The 27475-nt window shown below is 32.0% G+C and overlaps 1 protein-coding gene across 1 annotated transcript; it reads left to right on the plus strand.

Moving 5' to 3' along the window:
- The first annotated feature begins 4 nt into the window (after positions 1-4).
- Positions 5-26543, plus strand: LOC127712549 (solute carrier family 13 member 2-like). Its single transcript, XM_052219048.1, has 13 exons — positions 5-168; positions 7899-8048; positions 11057-11172; positions 13253-13398; positions 15450-15711; positions 18009-18143; positions 18788-18871; positions 20629-20739; positions 21420-21526; positions 22570-22682; positions 24645-24806; positions 25152-25289; positions 26258-26543. The coding sequence occupies exons 1-13, from the start codon at positions 55-57 to the stop codon at positions 26396-26398; spliced, it is 1779 nt and encodes a 592-aa protein (XP_052075008.1). The 5' UTR covers positions 5-54; the 3' UTR covers positions 26399-26543.
- Positions 26544-27475: the final 932 nt, after the last annotated feature.

The following is a 27475-nucleotide window of genomic DNA, read 5'->3' on the forward strand; positions in this document are numbered from 1 at the left end:
TTAAGTACAACATACGTACTCGAATGATTCGTTATTCTGGTTAATGGTAGCATTATGACTTTAAAAGCAGTGAAACTGTTCTTTTTAAATATCTGGGCCATACGGAATATCCTCATCGTACTGATTGCTATTCTGGCCCCTATAAATCTTATCAGTGACGACACTAAGGTAAGTCCTATTTATCTTTTGTTACATGTATAAACACATGAAGATGTTACGACATTGATGAATATACATTATTGCTGTGTGATATTTGTAGTTGTTATAGATAAGATAAAGATTGCAAGTGCATGTTATTTAAATTATTAAGATGTTACGTTGGGAATCCAAAAGATCCCATTATAAGCGTCTATACGTTATACACACCTCTTACTTCTTGGTAACTTTCGTTTCGTTTTTAAAACTGCTGTGCATGTCTAATTTTGTGTAATGGATGGATATTTCAATGGTCTTTGTTTTTCTATTATATACAAAGAGAATATAATGAGACAAAATGTCGTGTTTAAGACTTGTATTATTTCCTGGTTAGAATCTTAGAAAATGAGGTTGTTAACGAAAATCTTTGTCTTTTCAATTGAATGATGGATTTCTTGTCTATTTACAAATATCCTTTCATCCTTCATGTATGTGATTTTTTTTGTCATTTCTTGTTTAAGAACTGATACTTTACATAAGTCCTTCTTCCTTTATTATCACTTATAACTGAATCACACTGGCCATCTAATTTTCATTTGAAGTGAACAGCACAACACGTATCACTTGTGGAACAAAAACTAACTGTCTAGCTTATGGTTTTGTGTTCGGGTATATCTTCCTCAATTATTGGATTTGTATGTGTGGTATTTGTTGACCATTTCCGAATGTGACCTACCGAATTAGACTTATTACCTGTTTAGTACTAACATGAGCAACACAACGGGTGCCACATGTGGAGCAGGATCTGCTTACCCTTCCGAAGCACCTGAGATCACCACCAGTTTTTGGTGGGGTTCGTGTTGCTCAGTCATTAGTTTTCTATGTTGTGTTTTGTGTACTATTGTTTGTCTGTTTGTCTTTTTCTTTTTTAGCCATGGCGTTGTCAGTTTATATTCGACTTATGAGTTGAATTTGAATGTCCCTCTGGTATCTTTTGCCTCTTTTGTATATCTTTACCGCTTTTTTCTTTTGGTCATTCTGTTTATTGTTCGTCGGTTGGTAATTTTTATTGTGTTATTGTTATTTTTTTTTCAACAGATAACTGAGGCTTGATTTATTTACTGAGTTAGGCAGATCTAATTAAGACTTTTAAACTGAACGTTTTCGTGTTAAATGTCTTCTTTTTTAAAATATGTCTTAGATAATCATCAGTTTAATTGACAAAGTTTATCCTAAGATTTATAATTGAAATACCCATATACCGGTAAGTCATTTCAACATGTTCGGTAACGCTTATGTTTGTATTGTTATATGTGAAGCGAATCAAAATAAAACTTTCGTATTCGTATTCGTATGTTAACTTGAGAAAGGTAGTTTACCAGCTATGTATGTCATATTTTATCCATGTATGCTACTTTTTGATAGTGACATGTAAAGTAAATCCTTTAGCTGTATGGTAAGCAAAATACACAACTTTTGAGCTCGAAGATGAAAATGAGGAAATGAGGTATTATTGCCAATGAGACAACTTCCCGCAATAATTACTTAGATGTCAGCAACTGTAGAATATCTTACGGCCTTCAACAATGAGCAAAATCCATACCTAATTGTCAGCTATAAAAAGCCCCGAAATGACAAAATGTGTAACAATGCAAACGAGAATACCAACGGCCGGATTTATGACAAAACAATTAATCTAAAACAAAGATAACGGACAACAACTTTCGACAACCACTGCATTATAGGCTCATGACTGGGGACATTATGGCTACTTGAATTAAGCTTTTGTCTGTATTTTCATGTCATACATATATGAAAACCTCTATTGTTGATCACCGTAATGTGACATTTTTGGTATTTGTGTCGGTTAGCGTCTAGCTAATTGAAGTATACCCGACATCTCTGTTTTTTCATAAACAACACCTTTGAAAAACTTTGTTACCCTTCTGGTAGCTTATACGTTCAGATTCTATGTCAATGTCAGTTGTATATTTATTCATTTTGTATAGTGTTGACCTTTCAACAACAAATAAAGATAATGCAAAGTTAGATGTCAATCTTATAATTAAATTGCAACTGATATTACAAACCATACAAAAGTTTAAAAAAAAAACACAGACAACTGTGTGTTCATATGTAGGTTTAAGCCTGTTATACTTTTATTGTTAGGCATTTCCAGTTGTTACTTGTTACTTGTCTCATTCTATGAATACTATTGTCAACTCATTATAGTTTTGAAATGGATGTCAGTACTTCGCTCGCTCTCGCCCCATATGAAATTAACTGATGCTGTATACATCGTATTAAGTCATTAACACACTGTGTAACTAATGATATCATATCATGTTTTGAATATCCCTGAATATAGATATACGACGTTGAGAGACAAATTGATAGCACCTTCGATAAATTCATATGTCACCAATTTCACTTACCTGAAAGTTAAACTACAAAAGTATTTTGCATACATTTTTATGCATATACTAAGAACTGTTGAATACGAAAAGATATATGTTGATATAAAAGACATATTTATTGTAACGTCTCAAAAAGTCAAAAACGTAAGTCGACAATTAGTATTTATTTGTTTTGAATGGCTATAAATACATTAGTTAGAATGATGATTGTGAATTCAGACTACTTTTAGGTTTTTTAGTGTCCTAAATCGGAGGAAAAGTGTCACCAATATGTAAAAATTACTTTGGTATCAGCATAAATTCTTGTTGTTGATAAGTGCATACATATATTCACAAACAAACATACCTAAACAAAACAAGTATTCAGTTGACACAAAATTTGACGATGATAATATTAATACTTTACGAAAAGGAAATAAAGTAAACTGATATGATCATATGTTACACATAAATAAATCGTCATTTAATATTGAGTCGGTTGTATGAATTTCTCACATAATAACGGTACATGTACTTTTATGAAGGAAGGATTAGCAGCACTAATTTAGACACTTAGATGTAAGAGAGACATATAATGAATTATATTATAATTAAATTGTATTAAATTTATCTTGATGTATGGACAAACATTTTTTTTCTTGTCGTGAAATGTTTGATTTGTAATTTGAAACACTACGGTGATGATTTACAACTGAGTTTGTAGATTGTCCTTTGCAGAAATTATTAGGTTTGCACTCGGGCAATTCATAGATATTGATTTATGGGGACTTTGATTTTTTAATCATATATAAAAATAAGCATATACTAATGAGATACTATGATGATAATTACAATATGAATATTTAATAGCAAATAATAAATTGAAAAAAAAAAATCTTTTTTTTTGTCTCGCTGCAAATATTGTCTAATTTTGTATAAGGTCTAAAAATTGCAACAAACTGATGGAGTGGTTTTCGGTTTTTTTTTAAGTTCATCCTCTATATGTCTATTGTTATCATTAAACGAATATTCGTCTTTTCATTTTTTTAATATGTCTCAGGATACTCAGCTTATTTATGATATGAGATACCAGGAATAAGCTTTAATACGCTAGGTCCGAAATTCTCTTCAACTTTGTAAATTATTTGGCCTTTTAATATTTTTGATTTGAGCGTCACTGATGTGTATTTTGTAGACGAAATGCGCGTAAGGCGTACACAATTATAAGCTTGGTATCTTTGAAGAGGTATATTTTCACAACATCGTACATCTTTTTATAACATTGTAAATAGTATACATTAATGAATAAAAACAAGATAAATTTCACATTGGATTTGAAACTAATCATACTCGATTATATTTAGCTATTTACACTAATGCATTTATTAAAAGTTACGATAACATCTGATATACGTTTCCATAAAAGTGTAAAATACAAGTCAGTTTCGTATTAATTGAAGATGCGTTAAAGCTTTGATAAACAGTTCTTAAAACATCTTATTACTTGCCTTAGGTTTTGATTAACTATATGTTTACAACTCCTTCAGTAAAAGTTTACATGTGCTTTTTTATAACTATTTGTCAGAATAAAAATGTTGTAAAATATAAATCCTAGGTTTGTGATTTGTCTAAATGTAGCACTGCATGCCAGATTACAACAATGATTGATATTTGCAAATCAATGTTGACAATCTAAATTTATCCTTGAAATTATTGTACAATTATTTATGAAAAAAGTAATGTTTGGTGTGTGTTTGTGGAAATCCAGGTTTAATCCACCATTTTCTACATAAGGAAATGCCTGTACCAAGTCAGGAATATGAAAGTTGTTTTCCATTCGTTTGATGTGTTTGAGCTTTTGATTTTGTCATTTGATGAAGGACTTTACGTTTTGAATTTTCCTTGGAGTTCGGTATTTTTGTTATTTTTCTTTTTTCTCATAAAATATCGGAAAATAACAATATACACGAAAATATTGCATTACATTGAAAGTGTATTGACTCTTGGCTCAAAGTACCCTTAACAAAGTGATGAGAAAAAATAAAGAGAGTCGTTGAACAGTTGATTTCAATTGAGTTTTGTTTCTCGACCTTTTGTTTTCTTCTGGCACTTTTTCTCAACAAGAATTTTATTGAAAGATTACACTGCTTGACATCAGCATTTGAAGTTTAATATAAAAACACGTGACATGTGCAATGAAATTGACACCATGTTTGAAGCGTTTTCATAAAAAAAATTTTTTAATCTTCAAATATAACAACGTAACGAATAAAGCTATATTTACATCATATATTATTGATTTCAACTTTCTTTTCCGGACACTGTTTCCCCTTATAAAGAAAATTTTAAATATTTTTCACTTTCAAAAGGCTTTTACTCTTAATTTACTTTATACTTCACTAAGACAATCCCAAAGATGTTGGCTTTCAAATATATATGATTTGTATGAACCATAAAAACAATCTGTTATCATGTTAAAATTAAAGACAACTTACACATCTTAGTTATAATTAAATTTACATAGATATATGAATGCTGATAAAATACATTTTAGCTTTAAAGGATCTTCAGGCCATTACATTTCTATAAGACAGACATGAGCTATTAACCGTTAACTGATTTTGGTATAATTATTCATATTGGTTCAGGCAAGGGTCATTTGATACAGTCTAGATGTTTTTAATCTGTCAAAAAATTAGTGTCTTTTATCTGAATCAAACTTTAAAAAAAAGGAAAATTTCAAAAACACTTGAAACTGCTGACTGAATATTTAATATGTTATAGTTTTAAATTATAATTCAGAAATAGACAACAACAAAAAAGCAAGAAAGAATGAAGAATACTGAAAGTTAGCACAAAACAAGGAAAATAAGTTTACAAAATATATATTAATTTCTTCATAATTTGTTGTGACAATGATGTTTATATCTAAAAAGGACAATTCTTTTCTCAACCCAATCTATCTCAGTCGTTTAAAGGTAATTAAAGAACATGGCATTGCATGTTATTTTTCAAATTTAGGCCTTATTTCTCTTATTCATAAAGGTTGATAGTAAATCAGAGGCAACAGTAGTTTAACGATGTTCGAATCTCGAAATTAAATTATGATTATTCAAATCAAGTATAAAAAAACTGAGGAAATTGCATGAATTCCATAATATATGAAGCGAGACTGGGTGTACGTCGACAGGATCTACTGCAACGCCTGTTTTACCGATAATTTAGACTCCTTCCAAATATCACGTTATGGAAAAGGACACAATCCGAAACGGTGAAATTACAGACCAGATGACTACTCTAGTATACTTAAATTTGAGACCACGTAATCTTGTTAGTGGAGACACATACAAATCATATCGTTCAACCACTTCATGATGAATTTCTATCGTTCTTTCTCATAACCCAGCTGTTGCAGTTTATTGCGTTATGAGCACGCTTTTGGTATGCAGTCGTATAATGTGAGCATGTGCGTAAGTTACATATCAATTTCAGAATGTGTAAACATCATTCGATGACACGAGAGTATGATACGTTCATTTTTCTGTAAATTTATTGTTGAATTTATTGTTGAATTATTTGGTGCGCTAAGTTTGTCGCGTCACGAAAAGATATTTTAAGTTAGATCTTGCAAAATTTATGATTTCGATGTTGTTTTTTTCGTATTCGATGAGGCTTTTCAACTGTTTTGATTTGAGCGCCACTAATGCGTCTTATATAGACGAAATGCTCGTCTGGCGTAACAAATTTTTAGCATAGTATCTCTGATGAGCCTTTATACTGTCTGAGGTAATTCCATTGCTGGTGAGCGCCTTAGGTATCATCTGCTCAGTAGTCAGAATTTTTATGTTAACATGAAATATCATATTGTTCATAGTCCCGTAATATTGACAAAATTGGGCAAGCAGACCCAAACAGGGAAGTAGACAATGGGGAAACATAAATCATCCCGTCATATATCCTAGTTTACAGTAACTGTTGTCCATCTGTATCTTTTTCAAGAAAGAGTTCCAGATATGAAGCAGACCTTCTAGTTTCAGTCCTAACTTAGTCTTATGATCCTTCAAATGTAAAAATAAGGAGATGTGGTATGATTGCCGATAAGACAACTATCCACCCAAGTTCAAATGAAGTGGATGTAAGCAATTATATGCAACCGTACGTTTATGAACACTCAACCATTCCTGTAACAAGTGTTATGTAGCACATACGAATAAAAAAGATGGACACAAATGTCAAAAAAGACCAACACACAAAGTACCGATTTTAGAGTTCTCATCTGGCAGTTCCTCCAAGCCGAAATCGAGTTTGCATAGATTACAATAAATAAATTATCATTTAATCAATTCAATTTTAGTTGAATAACATATTTTATAAATAGTGTTTTCTTTTACAAATTATAAAATAGTTTGAATGTAAGGATTATTACCAATCTTTACAGTATAATCATCCGTATTTGATTCAAAAGAACCATAGACCGTACAGCTGCACCTAATATTAATCTCATTTACAGTGGTTTATTTTTATTACGTTGCATTTCGTCAATAAACCACATTTCCCTCTTTTGGGAAAAATAGATCCTGCATACATAGTGCACTGTGGTTATTTATTAGTCATATACATTTATTGACAGGATTTACAGGTAAAATAATTTGTGTATATTTGTCACTGTAATTCTTACAACCCATACATGGTTGATTTTCACTGTTAATATAAATGCCTCTCCTTGTCATACCATAAATCTTAATTTCTAGATCAACCCATGAAACAGAGACGACACCTTTGCCACATGAAAATAACAAAGACTAACATAAAAAATGTTATAAACTTCATGCGTTCGACGTTCAAAGCCGAATATTTGAAAGCCAAAAATGTATAAGAACCGAAACACTAGAAGACCTGTATAACAAAAAAAAAAAGGGGCTTAAGAAATAGCCAAATCCATCTTAGGTCAACTTTGCCTGAGGGAGTTGAAACCTTACCTGTCTACAAAACCCCAGACAATTAAAAAAAGATTGAGCAGCACAATAACACTAACCACTGGATATAGACAAAATACAACCTCTAGTAATGGTCGTTTTGATATCCTTTGGTCATAGGATTACACAATCATGATATATACGTTGTGTAAAAACATGTAGATAAGAGAGAAGGGCTATACCGAAAACAGCAGGGTGAAAATATTAGATATTTTAAGCATTTAAGTGTTCCATACAGATACTCTTAAACACAATCGGCATTAAAGTTGTGTTTTCAGTTGAACGAATCTTCAATAGAAATAGTTATATTAAATATTGTATATATACAAAATCACAGCTTAAAAGTTAGTTCTTGAATATGAATTATATAGACATTTATTTATAATTCTAGGAATCAAAATGTGCCTATGGACTGATAGTAATGGCTGTTCTCTGGTTAACAGAAGCTCTTCCAATACCAGTTACAGCTCTCATGCCAGTTATATTGTTTCCATTGTTAGGGGTAGTCCCAGGCAAGACCATATGCACGTTTTTCCTCAACGTAGGTGAAGTTAATTATACTTTCAATATTTAACTTATTTCGTCATTTAATTCATATGATCCATCAAATTTAACAAAAAGAATTCTTTTTTATACTTGAATAAAGACGTTTCATGTAAAAATCGTAAACATAGACATACTTCCTTTTCAATTGAATTCTTTATTTTATCCAAATCTGCAGAATTGTATTGCTATTAAAATATTGTCTTCCCGTATTCTAATTCGTAGACATCTTATTCGAATGCAGTGACCTTAACTACGACAACTCTCGTGAGAAAACCGGCAATCGCACAGCGAAAGTGTGTTTGGAAAATCCGTTATGAAAGAAAAGTTAACAAACGAGATAGAAAGAAAACATAAGCAGATTCTAAAAGAAACAAAGTAAATCAACAAATTATCAAACAACTGTAATGACAAAGTTTTATTAACAAATAGAAACGCATGGAAAATATAAAACACACAAATAAACATCGCTGTATCTTCTCACTTATTCTACACGTGTTCAACGATTCCATGTTGATTATATCAAGGTCAAGATTGGTAAACGTCGACAGCAAAACCCAAAAGTTAGTTTGCTGACAAAATTTTCGACGCCTAATGAAATGTTACTTTCGATTAAACGTTATAGATTCGTAATAAATGTAAAAGAAAAAAAAAGCATAGATGACTTACTCAAGTATATTTGCATGATTTGGTTCAATTGTTTCCTTAACATTATTATTGATAAAATCTTTGCATATGACATTAAAGATACTTTTTAGACTTGAGTTTTTAGAACAACAAAAACAAACAATAAAACATCATGTGACAACGAACTTTCCTCCTACAATAAGTTAGTTAACAGTGTATATTATGATATAATGTCATAACAGTTCAAAAGGCCCCATCACTGTTCTGGTTGATGCTGAAGAACTACATTAACCAAATCAATTTGAGGCAACAGTTGTTAACCGATGTTCAAATATATTAAACCAATTTAAAAGATACATATCAAACCAAAAACATAGTAATGAAGTAATCAAAATACTCCAAAAGGAGAGAGACAGGATGAGTCGAAGCGGTAATCTTTTCCTGATATTCATTTATAACCCGCCATGCCTATTCACACTCTGTCAAAATGTCACGATCGGTATAGGACACAATCGGTTAATTAAACAGATCACATGACTATACTGGTATCTAAAGATATAAGACCGCAAACACATGTTACTTGTGAGTTGAGACATTGACACATTGTATCGGTAAACAAATTGACGATGTTAATCGTAAAACTTATGTAGTGTGTATTTCAGTCGGTCTTTCTTTTAATCGTTGGAGTAGTTGTTGTGCAAGGAGCACATCTCTGTTAACGAAGACCCCATAGCATAAACGTAAACGAGTGTAACGTATTATTTGAATTAGACTTATCATCTGGTATGAACATACATAAGCAACACGACGGGTGCCACATGTGAAGTAGGATCTGCTTACCCTTTTCGGAGAACCTGAGATCGCCCACGGTTTTTGGTGGGGCTCGTGTTGTTCAGTCTTTAGTTTTCTGTGTTGTGTTTTGTGTACTGTTGTTTGTCTGTTAGTCTTTTTTTATAGCCATGGCGTTGTCAGTTTATTTTCGACTTATGAGTTTGAATGTCCCTTTGGTATATTTTGCCTCTCTTTGAGATGTGTAAAAGCAATACGATAGGGGAGATGGTTAGTTGCTGCTTGGAAAATTGAAGTTGACAATTGAAAAGTTGAAATACTCATGTTTTTCATAACTTCTATTCTGAAATAGTCAGTCTGTGTCAATATCGAGGAAAACAAGAAATTTGTATCTACGATTCCCATTTTGTATAAATCTCTATTTAATGCTACGATGTAGTCGATCTTTCCGTTCAGCATTACCAATAACTGTTTGAAGCGTAGAGAAATCAAAAGTTGTGATATTACTGCAAAATGGTTAAGATTATGATTGAAGACTTGGGATATTTCTTAAGAATTTTTAAGATCAACATCTGATTGACACCGCTGGTTGAAAACACCTCATCACGATATTTCTGAAGGCCATCTTATACTGAATACTCCACTCTTCTTATCGTTTATGCTTGAAAAAAGAAACATCTGCGCGAGTCATTATTATTAAATATATAGCAGATAAATAATACTGATCTTAAATAATCGGCCGACAAAATGTAAAAACTTTATGACGGTCTATACGTTGCTGATCCAAGTCTGTTGATTACTTTAAAATTTAGATTTTGATAGAATTGTTAAAAACATGAATTTTCGTTATTAAAAAAAATAAAGTTATAATAAGTTATCTTGTCATACGAAAGACTCCGTGTGTATTCTTATATGGTTTGGTTTGGTGGACAAAATTTATGATAATGGTAAGTGTACACAAGAATTGAATTAACTGCACTCTTGTTTTTTTCTTTTGTCCTTTTTATGATAACTAGCTAGATTGAGAAATAAAAGTATATCATATCTTCTATAGATTTCAGAGAATTACATTGATTGCGCGCATAACTTGCTGATACACGGTGTTTTCAAGAGTTATGTTTCTTGACATTGCTCGATAAAATATGGCATCTGATAAGTTATTATAAATCACTCATGTTGTTTTTTAAGTGTCAGATAGTCGGTAGGATATAGATAATACACAGTTCATCAGTGACCTAACATGGTATATACACGGTCAGTAAAACTGACCGTGTTTATACTGTATCATGTATATTAGGTCACCGACTGCCTGTGTAATATGTAATATTAACCGCAGTAATATTTCCAGAAAACAATATTTTCAAATTGCACTTATCTTCTATGTTATATACAAAATATTTTGTATAATAGCACAAAAAATATACTAATAATATTCTAGGTCAAAGTTATATCTTTTCTTAATTTTTTGTAAGGACATACGAATCGACTATCAAATTTACACACAATCTCTCTTGCACAACTGATGTTTTGTAATTTATAGTTCTTTTACATGAAATTATAATTCAAAGGACGTACATTTTATTCCATTAGGACACAAGCATGTTATTTATAGGAGGCCTTATAGTTGCTGTAGCCGTAGAGGAAGTGGGATTACACAGCAGAATAGCCATGGGAATCGTTTCTATCTTGGGATCTAATCCTAATATGTAAATATAGTATTTCAACCTACTAAATTTTCTAATGATACTTTTATTTGGATAGAAGTTCTTTGATAGCTTTCAAATGCGATATATCTTTCAAACTTTGTAACTTACTTTGCTGATGAAACCGTTGAGGAATTATATTCACTAACATCAGTATCGACCATTAAGTGATAATAAAAACCCAAGACACAATTTTCGTTGAACGTATGTCTGTCGTAAAGTTTTACAATAGAGTGCAAACTAAACACGATAATATACAAGCATAGCATTAGAAGAGCATTTAAACACGTCAACATTCGACAGTATATACACTAGACATTCTTTCTAACGACAGATACAAAAGTGAATACGACTGTTTACAAAATAACTTCAAGCTATATTTCTTAAGTGTGTGTGCATTACTAGCGATACCAATATAAGACAATAATAGGCTTTTAATGTACTAGTAAATACATTTTAGATTGAGGCACTCATTTAGAACTGAACAAAATCTGAAATGTCTGAACATAAAATAATTCAAAGTCTAGATAAAACTGTCGGCTTTTTGTTCTGAAATTTCCCGTATGGTAGTATGCTCACATATCAGATACAGTCTTTAAAGATCTTTTCAATCATTCTTTATGCAACTCAATATATATCTATTGTAGCTGGGATGTCTAAATGTTCGACGATAGATTTTTCTTAAATTTCTGTAAAAGACTTCTGGGTCAATGCACTTTTAAATTTCAATATAAAACTGGGGGTCACGGACCTTGTTTTTTCGTTAAAATACATTGAAATTAACGAAATTTGGGTTATTTTATATTGTTTATAATGGGGAAACTTAACTTTTTCTTATCGAGGAAACATTAAACGATAGAATTGGCTAAATTTCGATGAGGGAATTACTTTTCATGAATACTTCTGAAATATTAAATAAAAAAGGGGTCACGGGCCTTATTTTCTTGAAAAAAATATACTATACGACACTTTCATTTTTGATAGATTGAAGTTTTAGGTATTTTGTTGTATATTGAATGATACTTGTTATAATATTTTTAAAACAAAAAATTATGTTTGCCACATGCCTAGAAGGGATGCTCAGAAAATGACACACGATCTACCTTAACACTTGTATAGTGTACTTAATGTTTTAAACCCTAAGGAAATATCATGTTGATGGCAGATTCATTGTAGTAAAAATTCGAATTTATACACAACTTATTTAAATGCTGGCTTTTTTCATCTTGTCAAATTGAATAGAAATTATCTAGTAGTAAAGACTGTATATTGAAAAAAGAGTAATTGGGATTATAACTCAATGTTGACTGTGTAACCCTATTTTTGACATTTTTACCTATTGTGTCTGTTTGTTTTGTTCACACATTGTTGTCAATATAGTGGAATTTTGTGCAACTGTCATACAAGTTAGAGGTTTAGCTAGCTATAAAACCAGGTTTAATCCATCATTTTCTACATAAGGAAATGTATGTACCAAGTCAGGAATATGACAGTTGTTTTCCATTCGTTTGATGTGTTTGAGCTTTTGATTTTGTCATTTGATAGGGACTTTCCGTCTTGAATTTTCCTTAGAGTTCGGTATTTTTGTTATGTTACTTTTTGCCCTCTACATTTTGAGTTATTGAGTCTTCGGATTCTTGTCTCTCTGACGTATACCTAAACATTCATTTCATTTATATTTGTTAATGCATTAATACAGTCTTGCATCTAATAGGAAATCCAACGAAAAAATACCGTTTTAATTTTTGTTATAAATCAAAAATACTGAAAATAGTACTTATTAAACTTTATTGACTCGAATTGTATTGAAACGGCTGATTAAAAGTAAACTTATGACAAAGGCATACTTTATGATGACGGTATTTGTCCTCTAAATGTCTCTGTTGGATTTAGTTGGACTACTTGAAGCGGTAGCAATATCATTGATAGGTAATGAATTTACTCATTATATATAACTATAAATGCATTTCTTTTAGATATATTTATATATTTTGAATGCGTTTAATTCCCATTTTATAGAATAACTATCATCAGATACACGCATGGCCATAGAAACATCAGTAGACTACTGATTTTATTTCAGGTTAATGTTAGGTCTAATGTTACCCACGTGGTTTTTATCAATGTGGATCAGTAACACTGCAGCGACATCTATGATGATTCCCATTATTGTGGCTGTTATGGACCAGGTTAGAGAAGCAGAAAAACTTCAAGGAAACACCACTGATGGTAGTTTATATATAATCAGATATCATATGGGAACATTTGGGACATGAATCATTCTTTGATAAAGAAAACATATTGGTCAATGTATGATTTTTTTTAAATGTGATGACCAGTTCTAGGACATGTTTTATATGATGGAGATTACCGATGATGTGTTTGTTTTATTTATAATTACCTAGTTAATATTCAGAATGCTACATGTTCATGATAGGGGAAAGAGAATACCAATTTGACAAATATCAATAATTGAAGAAAGACAGACCCCACCCTAAACAAAAGGACAAAGACGAACACAAAAAAAATACACAAAAAAAATTAAAAGTTAGCAACAACGATAGGGAGTGAACGCAAATTATCAGAAAGAGTAAGAATATCCTTCTTCGCTAGTGACTCTCATCGCGTTTCTCATATCAGGTGACTATTAATATTAGCTTACATCAACGTCATTTGGACTCTGGTAGATAGTTGTCTCTTTGGCAATCATACCATATCTCCGTTTTTAAGTTCAACTGACTCAAAGAACCAAGTGAGCTTTTCTAATCTCTTGACGTCCGTCGGCATCCGTAGTCCTTTTAGTTTTTACAAACATCTTCTCCTCTGAAACTAATTGGCCACAAAAGTTATTGAGGTATCCAGTGTAAAATATGTGTTCGATGATCCCGCCTGCCAACCAACATTGCTGACATGGTAAAAAAAGATAAAAGCGTAAAATGCAAGTATTGTCTTGTATCATGAAAACCGCTTGTTTAAAGAAAATCTGACAGTTCAGAAATGTTCAGAATGTTATGATCTACCTACTGTCAAGTTACATCAAAACTGTCAGACGTTCTCTTATAGAAGATATTGTCCCTAAATGAAAACTTTTACCATTTTTAAAATTTTTTTGTCTATCTTCTTTTAAAAAACTATAATAGAGAGAAACTTGAAAAATCGAAAAGGTTCACCAAGACAAGATCTACGAATGAGTGAGATTGCCCTTAAATGACGATTTCTACCATTTTTTAGCCTCTTATATTAAAAACTATTATAGATAGATAATTTAAATAGTAAAATTGATCAGCAAGAATAAATTTACAAACACATCCAAGTCGACTCTTTATTAGCGCTATTGCTCTTTAATGGCGCTTTGTACCCATTTTGTTTTGTTTTTGTCCATTGAGGAAGGTGCACATAGACTTAGGTGAGCGACAAAAATTCACTTTAAATCCCCTAGTTTTATTCAGTGTTGTCATAAACTAGGGAAAACGTCGGGATTTTGTTAACTACTATTGTAATATATCTGCAGTCATCTGTTTCGTAGATTATCCATTAATCATGAGTGCTTCAGGAGAACTTTCGAAAAAGGTGGCGGATAATACCAACGTGCAACTCTTTATCTAGGAATTCATGATCGATAATGCCATGAATGCAGGCACTCACAATGGGAGCATGATATGTAAGACTAGACATGAAGGAGATTTTGTTTAAATTGTATTCTTTATTTCAAATGAAAAAGAGAAGATATTGTTAGCCGACCTTTTAATATAAAATCACATCTACCAATTGTAAGAAATATATTGTCAATCAAATAATCAACCAACTGGATGATATATGTTTCAGAGAACTTTTGTTCGAATCAGAGAAGTAGAAAATATTAATTGTTCATTCTAAAACCAAAATATGTGTAGCTACGTATAAGTTTGTCATTCATTTGTATGAAACAACGTTTAACTAATTGTTTCGACCGTCTTTTAAGTTCTTCAGCATATCCTTTTTCATATTGAAATGGATATAATCATTCATCTGTCCAGTTAACTTCCATTTAATATGCAATCACAGACGCACGTTTACTTTATTTCAAACTCATCATAGAAAAAAACTTGCATATTGATCACTTCCTTCATCTAAGGTTAACTAAGGGAAAGACATAAAAAATTGGAAACATAATTTATGTTTCCTAGTATATGTAATAATATTTGTTATACCATAAACTAAACAAAGTAACGTAAGATGCTCAAAATTATCATTTGTATAAATGTATATGCGATAAGCAAAGGTTGTTGCAATCGTTTTAGGCAAAGATAATCTGGCATATGTAACAGAACAATATGAATTACAGAAGAAAAGCATGGAAACAAGCCCTGGCGCTAATGGAGTACCAGTGTCTGTTGATGATATACAGATTAATGAAGGAGAAATTGACCATGAAAGAGAAGAGGAGTTGAAAAGATTTGGTAAAGGTCTGGCGTTAAGTGTTGCCTACGGAGCAAATGCTGGTGGTATTGCCACGCTGACAGGAACACCGCCTAATCTTATCTTGCAGGGTCAGGCTGACAAGTAAGTAGGCTGGTACCCAGCCTTTCCGAACGCATACTCTATAATTGTTATCATCAAATTTGGTCCAGTAAAACTGGTACCGAGTCTTCAAGCTAAGTAAAGTTAAAGGAATACACTGCAGAGAAGTTGTGATTATTTGATCCCTACTTTCTAAATTCTTTTTAATTATGTTTCTGTGCATTATTTATCATAATATAATCTTCAGGAATGGTAATCATGATTCTACAATATTACAATGTTAACTCACAAAGGTATCATTAATTACTTTGTTGAGCAGAATTACATGCAAATTAAATACTAGTATGTACTTGAGTTATAGCCTTATTTGAAAGATATTTGTGCTTGCGTTTTCTATCACAATTTTCTTGATAAGTTGTTGCTGCTTGATTACTATGAAGTTATTGAACTATGACTTTCTAATCGCTAGGTTAAAGTAAGTACTGCAACAGTTCTACGGGTGTAGTAATGATATCGTTTGACCGTTATCTTCCGCTTGTAGTGGAGACAAATTAAGTTTTCTTTTCCTTGATTTGGACAACAACTGCGACTTAGTAAAATTAATAAGGTGTCAAAACAGGATATTTTCAACGTTACTTGCATCAATACTCTCAGTTTGATAACCTAAATTAATTAGACGTTTGCTTGTTGATGAATACTGTATGTTGATGTCCTTTGGTTTTTGTGTCTTTTTTTATTATCTATATATATAAATATTTCAATTTAGACTTGTATATATATATAAATATATATAAACAAGTCTAAATTGAAAACAACGTTCAAACCTATGATTGCGTTGGATAAAAACCGCAATTTTTATACGTGTGCATGCAAAACAAATGTCTTGGTAGAGGGGTCTAAATACAGCACAAACAACATTTTCCATAAGACCAAATGAGTGAAAAAGTATATTTTAACAAAACGCATTTGACCAGCAGGTCGAACAACTATATATATATATATATATATATATATATATATAATTACTCATTGAAGTTCTCCTGCTTATTAAATCCTTTCTCCGTCGTAAAAACGACTTCAGGTACATGTTTATTTTCAGTAAAATCTAGCAGTCTTATGTATCTGTTGATTACTTTTGATTGGTGACAATGAATAGATTTATGACATTGATATATCTACCTATCAGATTGTTTTGAGACTAGTAAAACACTGCCACCAGATTTTGTAGTAAATAAATGTGTTCTTTCCATACAGATGACGGAAATTTTATAAAAACAAATCTTGTTAAAAAAAAGAGGCGGAAAATTCGGAAGCTAGAATCAAAACTCAAAAATCGACGAGAAACAGACAAACCCATGGCAAAAAATTAAATTGTATATGGTCTGTAAGAGTGTAAGGGCAAAATACATTGATAAAAATCATAAAAGCTGTGCTCTTCATTCAATAACATTAAGTTGCCTTGATGTGCAATACATTGAATTAGACTTTCTGCAAAAGTGACAGGAGATACTAATGGATACTCACAACTCATAAGTCGAAAATCAACGGACACTATAATGGTCAGAAGACAAACGAGGAAAAGAAAATCAAAACTACGCAGAAAACTAGACTGAACAAAACGAACGCCACAAAGACTGTGAATAGTAATCAGTTTAATTGAAGTCTGGAGCTGGCATGTCAGTTAACTGCTAGTAGTCTGTTGTTATTTATGTATTATTGTCATTTTGTTTATTTTCTTTGGTTACATCTTCTGACATCAGACTCGGACTTCTCTTGAACTGAATTTTAATGTGCGTAGTGTTATGCGTTTACTTTTCTACATTGGCTAGAGGTATAGGGGGAGGGTTGAGATCTCATAAACATGTTTAACCCCGCCGCATTTTTGCGCCTGTCCCAAGTCAGGAGCCTCTAGCCTTTTTTAGTCTTGTATTATTTTTAATTTTAGTTTCTTGTGTACAATTTGGAGTTTAGTATGGCGTTCATTATCACTGAACTAGTATATATATTTGTTTAGGGTCCAGCTGAAGGACGCCTCCGGGTGCGGGAATTTCTCGCTGCATTGAAGACCTGTTGGTGACCTTCTGCTGTTGTCTGTTCTATGGTCGGGTTGTTGTCTCTTTGACACATTCCCCATTTCCATTCTCTATTTTATGTCCTGCTTACTAGCGGCTACCATGAACTATTCATTCAGAATATATTTAGATATTGGTATGGCTGAATAGTCTTTGTTTTACTTTTTGTGGTGATTTTGACTTTGATACTTAGATGTATGAAATGTATAATATGTTTCCTTTTGTTTGATTTTGACGAATGCATTGGTGCTTTATTTATATTTTCAGAATTTACGACAAATATGAAACAGGTGCTGATAGTGGGATTACGTTTGCTAATTGGATGGGTTTTGCCTTCCCTTTGTCTGTCTTAATATTGATATTGTGTTGGCTGTGGTTACAGCTATTCTTTCTACGATCTCTGTAAGTATATCCTATTGGTCATCGAGGTTTTAATTTGTTTCTGATATAAGTTTTTTTCATATTCTTTATCTTAGTAACTTTAAACATTGCTAACTTAATTCAGGTCAGCCATTTGCTGTAAATCTTTAAATCACTAGTTTAAACAATCATTTACAAATCAAATCCTGTTTAAAATCCACCAAATAAGTATGTCAATGTTATTCATTGTTTTAGCTTTATCAATTAATCAAATCTTTCAAACTCATTGACTTAACAGATAACCGATTTGAAATTGAACAAAAAAAAAACATTCAAAATAAAGAGAACACTACATGTTCAAGAAATTCCTTTCTTTACTATAAAGCAACACAAAGATATGTAAAATAAAGCTTGGGCAGTCAAATTAACTTTACAATTGCATGTTAAAATAATAGGTACTCTAGAACTTCACTACGGAAATCGCGTATAGAAGGGAGAACTAAGCGTGAATACATTTAGGGCACTTTACCGAATATTGAATTTTACATGCAATCGACGTTTTTAAATGGTAAAGGATAGTCAAACCAAAATCAAGCGATAACCCAAATATATGTTCCTACTTTTAAAATTTAAAACAATTAGAAGATCTTGTATAGAATATAATATCTTCTCTTCATTCCTTTCAGATGCTGTAAGAAATCAGATGCAACAAGGAAAGAGGCTATCCAAAAAGCTATTCAATTAGAGAAAAAGAAGTTGGGACGAATGACGTAATTATTATCCATAAACACAAAACATAATTATGTTTATCATTATAAATATGTTTTCTTATATTGTATACAACAGCAAGTTAGATTCCTGTTCAAAGAAAGTTTTAAGAATGTCCTTGCTTCTCAATGTATAAAAACATTTACTACATGTTGAATTGTAAATATGTTCATATAATTAACTCAGCTATGAAAGTAATGTGAGGAGCGAATTCAGACGAGGACACAGCGGCCTCACACTCCCATCCCCCCATCCCCTTTCCGAAAAATTAAGTTGAAACTAATAATGAAAGGGTTGCTGATTGAATCAAAAGACTCTGAAACTTATCAGATGTCGCGACTTTTTTTCTCATGGATGCGATTAGAATCGATTGGATGTCTCAGCTGATCACCCCTTATACAAAAGGATTTAAGCGCCCTCCCCCTAGTGTATACACATTCTAAAATGGAAGAAAAATCTTATTTCTGGCATAAACATGTAAACAAATCAAAATTATGAGAGTCGCACCCCCTTTTACCTGAAATCCTGGACATGGGCGTGATGTAGTGATGTAGTAAGATTCAATAAGAAAAACAACGGAATGATTATCAAAGAATGTCGGCAAAGCTCATATATATATATAGTGTACACAAAGCAAGATAATATCTACCCATATATATTCAAACACAAAATTAAAAAGAAACTTTTTCATTATTGAAAGGCACAAAATCTGTCAGAAACACTATTTCCCATTATTCCACGGGAATTGATGCGAGTCGTAGAATCTTGCAAATTCACAGATGCATTTTGATATTCTGTTTAATCCCTTTTGGCCAAATTGACCCTCAAGTTATCAAGAATATAAACACATTTGGCTTTCAATTTTTGGGTTTGAGAGCTCCTTATGATAATTAATAAAGAAAAGGCCTTTGGCGGCATCAAATATATAAGGTGTTATTTTCATTTTCAAAGAGTTTGTTTATTTCTTAACAAAAACATTTTCAAACATAACTGTCATGTATTGAGCTTTTTATAAATGGCGACGCCTTGGATATTTTAATGGTTCTCAAATACTATTTTGCGCATGACACCATTCATTACAGTAAAGTTTTCTGTACTGCTTTCTTCGTGTACAAAATCATCAAAGATACAAGAGTTAAATAATATATTTCTACGCGCGTTCAGTCCAAGACTTATCAGTGGAGCTTAGAAGGCCAAATCAATAAGTAAACGTGGTTGAAGAGCAATTAAAACAAAACTTCTCAAATTTTTCTAAGGGCATCTTTGCCTTAGAGAAAACCTGAAGTGTTTCCAATGATTTTAATATTTTATGAACAGTTAGGTTCACGAAAACATATAATGGTATCTCATCATTCGTCACAACTCGACCGATTCCGTACCTTCATCTAAGGAGAGTATCGGATTCACCCGAGGATTGCCGATTGGGTATCTCATGTCAGCACAAGAGTGTTGGCTACTGGGAAAGTATTCGATATGTTATTCAGTCAACGTTATTCCAACGAAATGAACAGACTTATGAAAAATAAAAGGCGAAAGATACCAAAGGGAAATTCAAACTCATAAGTCGAAAACAAACTGACAATAAACGAAAAAACGATCAAAAGACAAACAACAATATACAACACACAACATAGAAAACCAAAGACCGTGCAACACGAACCCGAGAAAAAATCGGGGGAGATCTCAGGTGCTCCCTAAGGGTTAGTAGGTCCTGCTCTACAAGAACCTATCGGATTTGACTGTATCTTCTTTTTTTCAGATTTGGAGAAATTATAGTACTTATATGTTTTATAAGTTTGGCGTTACTATGGATATTTAGATGGATACCTGGATTCGGGGGATGGGCAAATCTATTTCAAGTTGATGTGAAGTGAGTATTTATAAAGTTAAGGATTGGTATAATATATATATATATATATTCTGAAAACCTGAAAAAAAACATGCCTCTCAACATTTTTAAATAGAGAGAACTCACTATGTTGGAAGAGTTGCTCTTTTGTAAATATCACCCTTTTTCAAACTGCACACGTAACTTGATAATTTCAGAACATTAAATTTTGACACTTATGTTTTAGTTCATAAAGGAAAACTATGTTGGCAACTCAGTTCCTTTTATTTCAAGTTCACCTTAAGCAGTTTGATCATACCGTTTAGGGCTATTTGTTGGGGTTAAGATAAAAAAAAAGATCATATCTTATAAATAATGATTCTTATTTTCGGAAAAAAAAATTGAATGCAGGCATGTATATATAACCTTATAATGCAAATACTTTATCCCTAGACCACCTTTAAATGCAATTAAATTAAATCAAAAAATAAATATTTCATGCAAATGAGGTTTTTTTGTCTTATTTTCGTCAAAAATAACATTGATGTTTTTATAAAGTTAATCTAGCTATATAGAGTTAACAATGTTCCTATTGTTACATTTAATGATTCAGTTTTTGTTTTAAAATGAGATGTAGACAACGATATATATCTTAAACAGTTTAAAGAAAACATGGTCTTAGCGTGAAACATAATAAACTGAATATTAACACTTCTTTTAAGGGGAGGTCCGTATGCCAGAGATTCTACAGCTGCTATGTTAATAGCTATTGCATTGTTTGTTCTGCCAAGGAAACTCCCTAACATATTCTGTTGGAATAAGGAATCTGGTATAGCTTTATTTTCGTTAAAGAGTACATTTAAAAATACACCTTATCAGACGTTCATGTAAAACAAATATAAATGCAACAAGTCTTAGTTCTGCTGGTAGAATGTTCTAGAAAAAGAGGGGCGAAAGTACCAAAGGGACATTCAAACTCATAAGTCGAAATAAACTGACAACGCCATGGCTAAAAAAGAAAGGACAAACAAACAATAGTACACAAAACACAACATAGAAAACCAAAGACTGAGCAAATCGAACCCCATCAAAAACTTGGGGTGATCTCAGGTGCTCCGGAAGGGTAAGCAGATCCTGTTCCACATGTGGCACCCGTTGTGTTGCTCATGTTAGTACAAACCCGGAAAGTTATTATGACAATGTATGACACAAATTAATAGTATCGTCATTGATTCATCATTTACCTCTATAAATATGGCTTAAAGAGGTTGTGGGATAAACGACAGAAGAGGTCAATTTACTGTCTCAAAATATGGTCAACTGTATATACAATATCCGTGTATACCCTCTGAAAATCATCTCAAGTCAACTAAAGTCGTGCGTAGATTTAACAAAGAATACGGAAGATCTGCCTACAAAACCGAATGTCATAAAATGCTTAAATGAGAAAAAAATTATTTCATTAAAGACCGCGGTCAATTTGCAATTAACAAGTGCAATAAACTGTGTTAAAAGTCAACATATAAGATCGGTTGCACGTGTAGAAATCTGAATAATTGTACATCTAGTCTGTATTGGACGATGACACACTTACACAAAAAAATCATTAAAGCTGTTAAATACATGCATGCATATGAAAAGTTGCACTTTTCTCTTTAAATTGTTTTTTAATACGCATAATTTGCTTTCCAATTTATTCAAATTGTATCAGTCCATTCAAAAGTACATATATCTCAATACACGTTCCAAAATGTGAAAAGAAAAATCTCCCCTCTCACACAATGTCTTTCAACCATTTTACATTATAAATACTGTCACCAAAGAGTTTTGGAAAAATGTTGAGAATATTTGGTGATCTGTAGCTCTTTTCAGACAAGAAACCATATTACACACCAATATTAACTTGGGAGACAGCTGTACATAAAGTGCCCTGGGGTATAATTATACTTCTTGGAGGTGGTTTTGCACTAGCCGAGGCCAGTAAAGTAAGTCATGTTTTCGATGTTTTTCTTAATTAACATTAAGATGTACATAACAATCTTATAAAAAGTTATATTTTCAAAGGAAATGATACCGATAAAAAACTTAAGGACATATATGAGGGTCTGGATGGGGTTTACAGAAATTGATAATAATGGCCTAAAACAAATAACTAAAAGAAAAAAATGAGCAAAAAATATAAAAAATAGAGAATAATAGGGTTCAAAGGATAAAGAATAACTGTTGAAAATAAAAGTATCATGTAATATAATACTGATTACAGAGATGAATGATGTACAAAATACAGATATTACCAAAATATGAAATTTAATAGTACAATCATTTTCATTTGAGTTTTACAGAATAAGCTTTATTTTTCCAAAGATAAAGTAAAATGTTCTACTAACTTAAAGAATACAGAAATTAAGGACCTTCGACCAGACCCTGATTTTTAGCTGCACAAGCAAAAGTTTCTTACTTTTAATTGACTAGATTCATCATCGACTAACTTCCCCTGTACCGAGCACCTGATAGACTTAAATCAGTTATGCAAGTTAAGTTTGCCCAGACGTTAGGTTCTAGCCTTTTTTGTTTGCAGAATGTATCCTCTGTTTTGTTTCACTGACGTTAATGTCATTGATAAAATTTAAGTTACGACTGCCAAATCGAATGATCATTAGCTGGATGACTTCAAACATTATACCCAAGTAAAATCCATTTTTAGTAACTTGGAAAGCAGTCTTCATTATCACAGGATAGTAGTAAATACAGAAATAAGAATGATGAACATAACATATGTTTTGCTGTGTCATAGGATCTCTTTTTTGATCTTTTGTAATGGCGCAGAATATCAAGATTTCAATCACATTTAATACGGCAATGCCTGTGCCAAGTCAAGAATATGACAGTTGTTTTCCATTCGTTTGATGTGTTTGAGCTTTTGGTTTTGCCATTTTACAAGGGACTTTCCGTTTTGAATTTTCCTTGGAGTTCGGTATGTACTATATATACCATGGTTCGTACGAGTTAACATATTTAAACAAACGAATCCGAAGGATGAGTTTGTTTAGAACATTTTTTTATTTATTTTTTCAAAACTGAACGAAGAAACTTTTAGTATTTTTTTCAAACTTACGGGAACTCGTAAAAAAATCCTATTTACTGTTTCTTGAGATGTGTTGTGTTTACAAATGATTTATTGCTTTTTGTTATAAAATGAAAACAAATAAATGTTCATGACCTTTCACTTTTTTTCTGTTTCCTTAATATTTCAGAGGCGGATATCTTTCAAAAAATGGGGTGGAGCTTCAGCCATGGAATAACATGAAAATGAATATGTTGTACCATAGCTAAGCTCCGCCTTCTTTCCTTTAGATTCAAGTTGAGTTTCATATTTAGATATCAAAGTATGGTATAACATCAAATTGCAGATAATATACCATGGTCTTCTCTCAACACACTTTTTAAGCAAATTATTTCATTAAAACATCAAAAGAAAACATGCAATTTATATTACAATTATAGGTACAAAATTATGACCATGTGTTACAAGTCTGTAATTTAGTTGTTTTTAATGTGCATCTTAGAAAAACATCGCAAGTAGACGTGGATGGTGATATTTCTTTATTTAGTTAAGACCACCATGTTTTTGGGATGTTTTATATATGTTATGAGGTTAACATATGTGAATGTATAAGAAAGGTAACCAAACATTTGTAGATATGTCACCTTTATAAACTCCTCATAGGTACCATGATTAAACTTTTGTATGACAGATGCGCGTTTGGTTTACAAAAGACTCACCAGTGACGCTCGAATGAAATAAATCAAAGGCCAACTAAATAAATTTATCTAAACTAGCACAGATCTTTCTCCAATTGTTTGCTAGTGTGTGAAAAAGGCGGGGTTAATCTGTCTTAAAACTTGCTGTTTTTACTTCTTTTTCCCTTTTACTTTTTCCTTTTTAGATTTCTGGACTTTCCAAATTAGTAGGATGCAAGTTAACAGTGTTCAGTTACATGGATCTATGGGTGATGAATCTCATTATTTGTTTGATTGTGGCAGCAGCTACTGAAATAACTAGTAACAGTGCAACAGCTACACTGCTTATGCCAATCATGGCAGAATTGGTAAGTGATATTGATGCTACAGACCAAATTTAAAAACATTCCCTTGTATAAAAGCCAAGTAAGCTTCCACGAAATTGTGGCTGTGCTAAACCTTCACAATTTCCTGTTCTTAATCTGATGCAAATATAAATTGCAGTTCAATCTCCCTGAGCTGTTCGGTGCATAAAGCAAATACAGTGACAATTTTAAAATTAGAACATGTGGTAAAACTGTCAATGATACAATTATGCTACAGAGACCAAGAACGAGGATGTAAACACTATTTCTTTCTTCTTCGTCATTATATAAGTTTAATAAAGGAACATACATTGCTGGGACAGGTTTAATTTACATTTTCGTTTTCAGGCAATATCACTTGGACAACACCCTCTCTACCTGATGATATCAACAGCTATCGCTTGCTCCTTTGCCTTTATGTTACCAGTGGCAACACCACCAAACGCCATTGTCTTTTCTACTGGATTTATAAGAATACCCGATATGGTTAGTAAAAAAGTATAACAAAAATATTGAACTCCAAGGCAAATTCAAAAAGGGGAAGTTTATAAAAACTGACAAAATCAAATGCTATCAATCAATGGAACAAGTAAAAACAACTGCCATATTCCTGATTTGGTACAGGCATTTTTAGAAGAAAATAAACTAGACATCATTGAGATTGGAGCCATCTCTGTGGGCCCCGCTGTAAATAACGTTTGGTAAAAAATTTGTATGGATAAGCTTATATGAAGCACTTTAAGTTTTGACCTTGAACTTTGACCTAAGAAGTTGCAAAAACATTTTGACACACCCTCTGGTGTTGGTTAATACACATGTCAATTATAAAGTATGAAATTATAACGGTTCTCTAGATATAGAGCAGATACAATTTGTTACCGACAGACAGACTGACCACTATAGGGTGACTCGCCAGTAGGCGGGGCCCTAATAACTGCTATGAAAATATATGGCGAGATCAATCACTGTAGTCTACAAAAAAGATCTATTATTTATTTGCATCAAGTTTTATATAGGAAATAATGTCAACTTCTACATTTTAGCATATGAACAATAATCATGGATTTTCCATACTAACAAAACCTAACATAGTGAACAAAAAATCCAAAACATACAATGTTTTTATTTAACAATGGATGTGTTGTAAAATTTAGTATCCATTTTCCAGTTTACAAAATGCCAGATAATATTAGTGTCCGAAATCTTGCATCTTGCTCTCACATTTGTTTGTTAGCAGTAAGAAACGCTATGTAACTGTTAACTATAGAGATTATGTGTTCTTTCGTTGGAACTTCAGGGAGGCAGTTTTGACTTTTAAGTAATGTGTAACTTTTAAGATAGAGATCTGCAACTTCAGGTTTTTCTCAGGCTTTATTCTATTTGTATATCATCTTATGTAGTCTCAAGTATTTTAATCATTGCTTATATTTTAATTTCATAACTCTATTTTGCAGGCTTCTGCAGGTTTAGCAATGAATGTCATTGCTATCTTGGGGTTGACACTGGCCATAAATACATGGGGAATTCCAATATTTGGATTGGATGTTATACCAAGCATATTCAACATAACTGGTGCAAATGGAACATGTCCTTAATGTACCTCATGACGATGATGTTAAATGTTAAACAAAGTATATGTCATGACATTTTAATCTTGTGTTCATCATAGAACAAAACATGTTTTATATTTAAAATAATGTCTACAATAATTTTTATCAAAAAAAAAGTGTGTGGATTATATGATGTACTGAATTCGATTCTCTGTTGGGTCATCCAGGTAACTCTTGCTACCACTATCAAATAATATCAACCAAATAAATAAAAGGCAGGGGTCATCTCCTTCTTGCCTGCATAAAGTACCTATTACAGCAATTCAAAGATAAATATAAATGTCACAAGAACTATTATTAGAATTCCTGATATGGACAACACAATGCATATGGGTGCCACTACTGGAGCAGCATCTGCTTACTTTTATAGAGCACCTGAGGTCAAGTTTATGATGGGGTTTGTGTTCCTCCGTGTTGTTTTGTTTTCTATGTTGTTTTGTGGACTTGCTTGTCTTTTAGTCGGTCATTTTCGTCATGGGGTTGTCGGTTTTTCTTTAACTCATGAGTTTAGAATGTCCATTTGATAACTTCAGCCTCTTTTTTACAGGTGATTCAATTTAAATGTCCTTTCACAATTAATATTCTTTGCATCCCTAAATGGAGGTTGCTGATTGATATATTTAAGAAGATCGGTCACTTTTGAGAACTTAAATCATTTAACAAATAAATGTTGAGGTATTCTTTGTTAAACTTTCATGGTGATTTTAAATCTACTCAATTGGAAGACAAAAACTTAGCCAAAAAAAAGTATACAAAAATGTCCACAAAACCAGACGTAAATTCCTTTGTCTTTCAGAAGGGTAAACAGTTCCTGCTCCTGAGGTAAGATCAGTATTGATTCCAATGTCAAAATCCAATAACAAGTCAAAATCTGTGATAAGCCAACAGCAGATTTTTGGATATCTCTTATCTAATACTAACATATCTCAAGTCTATCAAAATATGTAGATTCTCTCATCCTTACTAATACATATTGATGTAAAACAGCTTTTGGGGAATTAAAACACAGGAAAACAGGACAAATATAAGCAATGGCTAAATTTAGTACTAACTTATTTATGT

This window comes from Mytilus californianus, unplaced genomic scaffold, assembly GCF_021869535.1.
Source record: "Mytilus californianus isolate M0D057914Y unplaced genomic scaffold, xbMytCali1.0.p SCAF_8, whole genome shotgun sequence".
NCBI lineage: Eukaryota > Metazoa > Mollusca > Bivalvia > Mytilida > Mytilidae > Mytilus > Mytilus californianus.

Coding starts and splice junctions, on each gene's coding strand:
- LOC127712549 (XM_052219048.1), top strand. CDS start 55: ATGACTTTAAAAGCAGTGAAACTGTTCTTTTTAAATATCTGGGCCATA. Junction 169..7,898: donor TTATCAGTGACGACACTAAG/GTAAGTCCTATT, acceptor TTATAATTCTAG/GAATCAAAATGTGCCTATGG. Junction 8,049..11,056: donor TATGCACGTTTTTCCTCAAC/GTAGGTGAAGTT, acceptor TTATTCCATTAG/GACACAAGCATGTTATTTAT.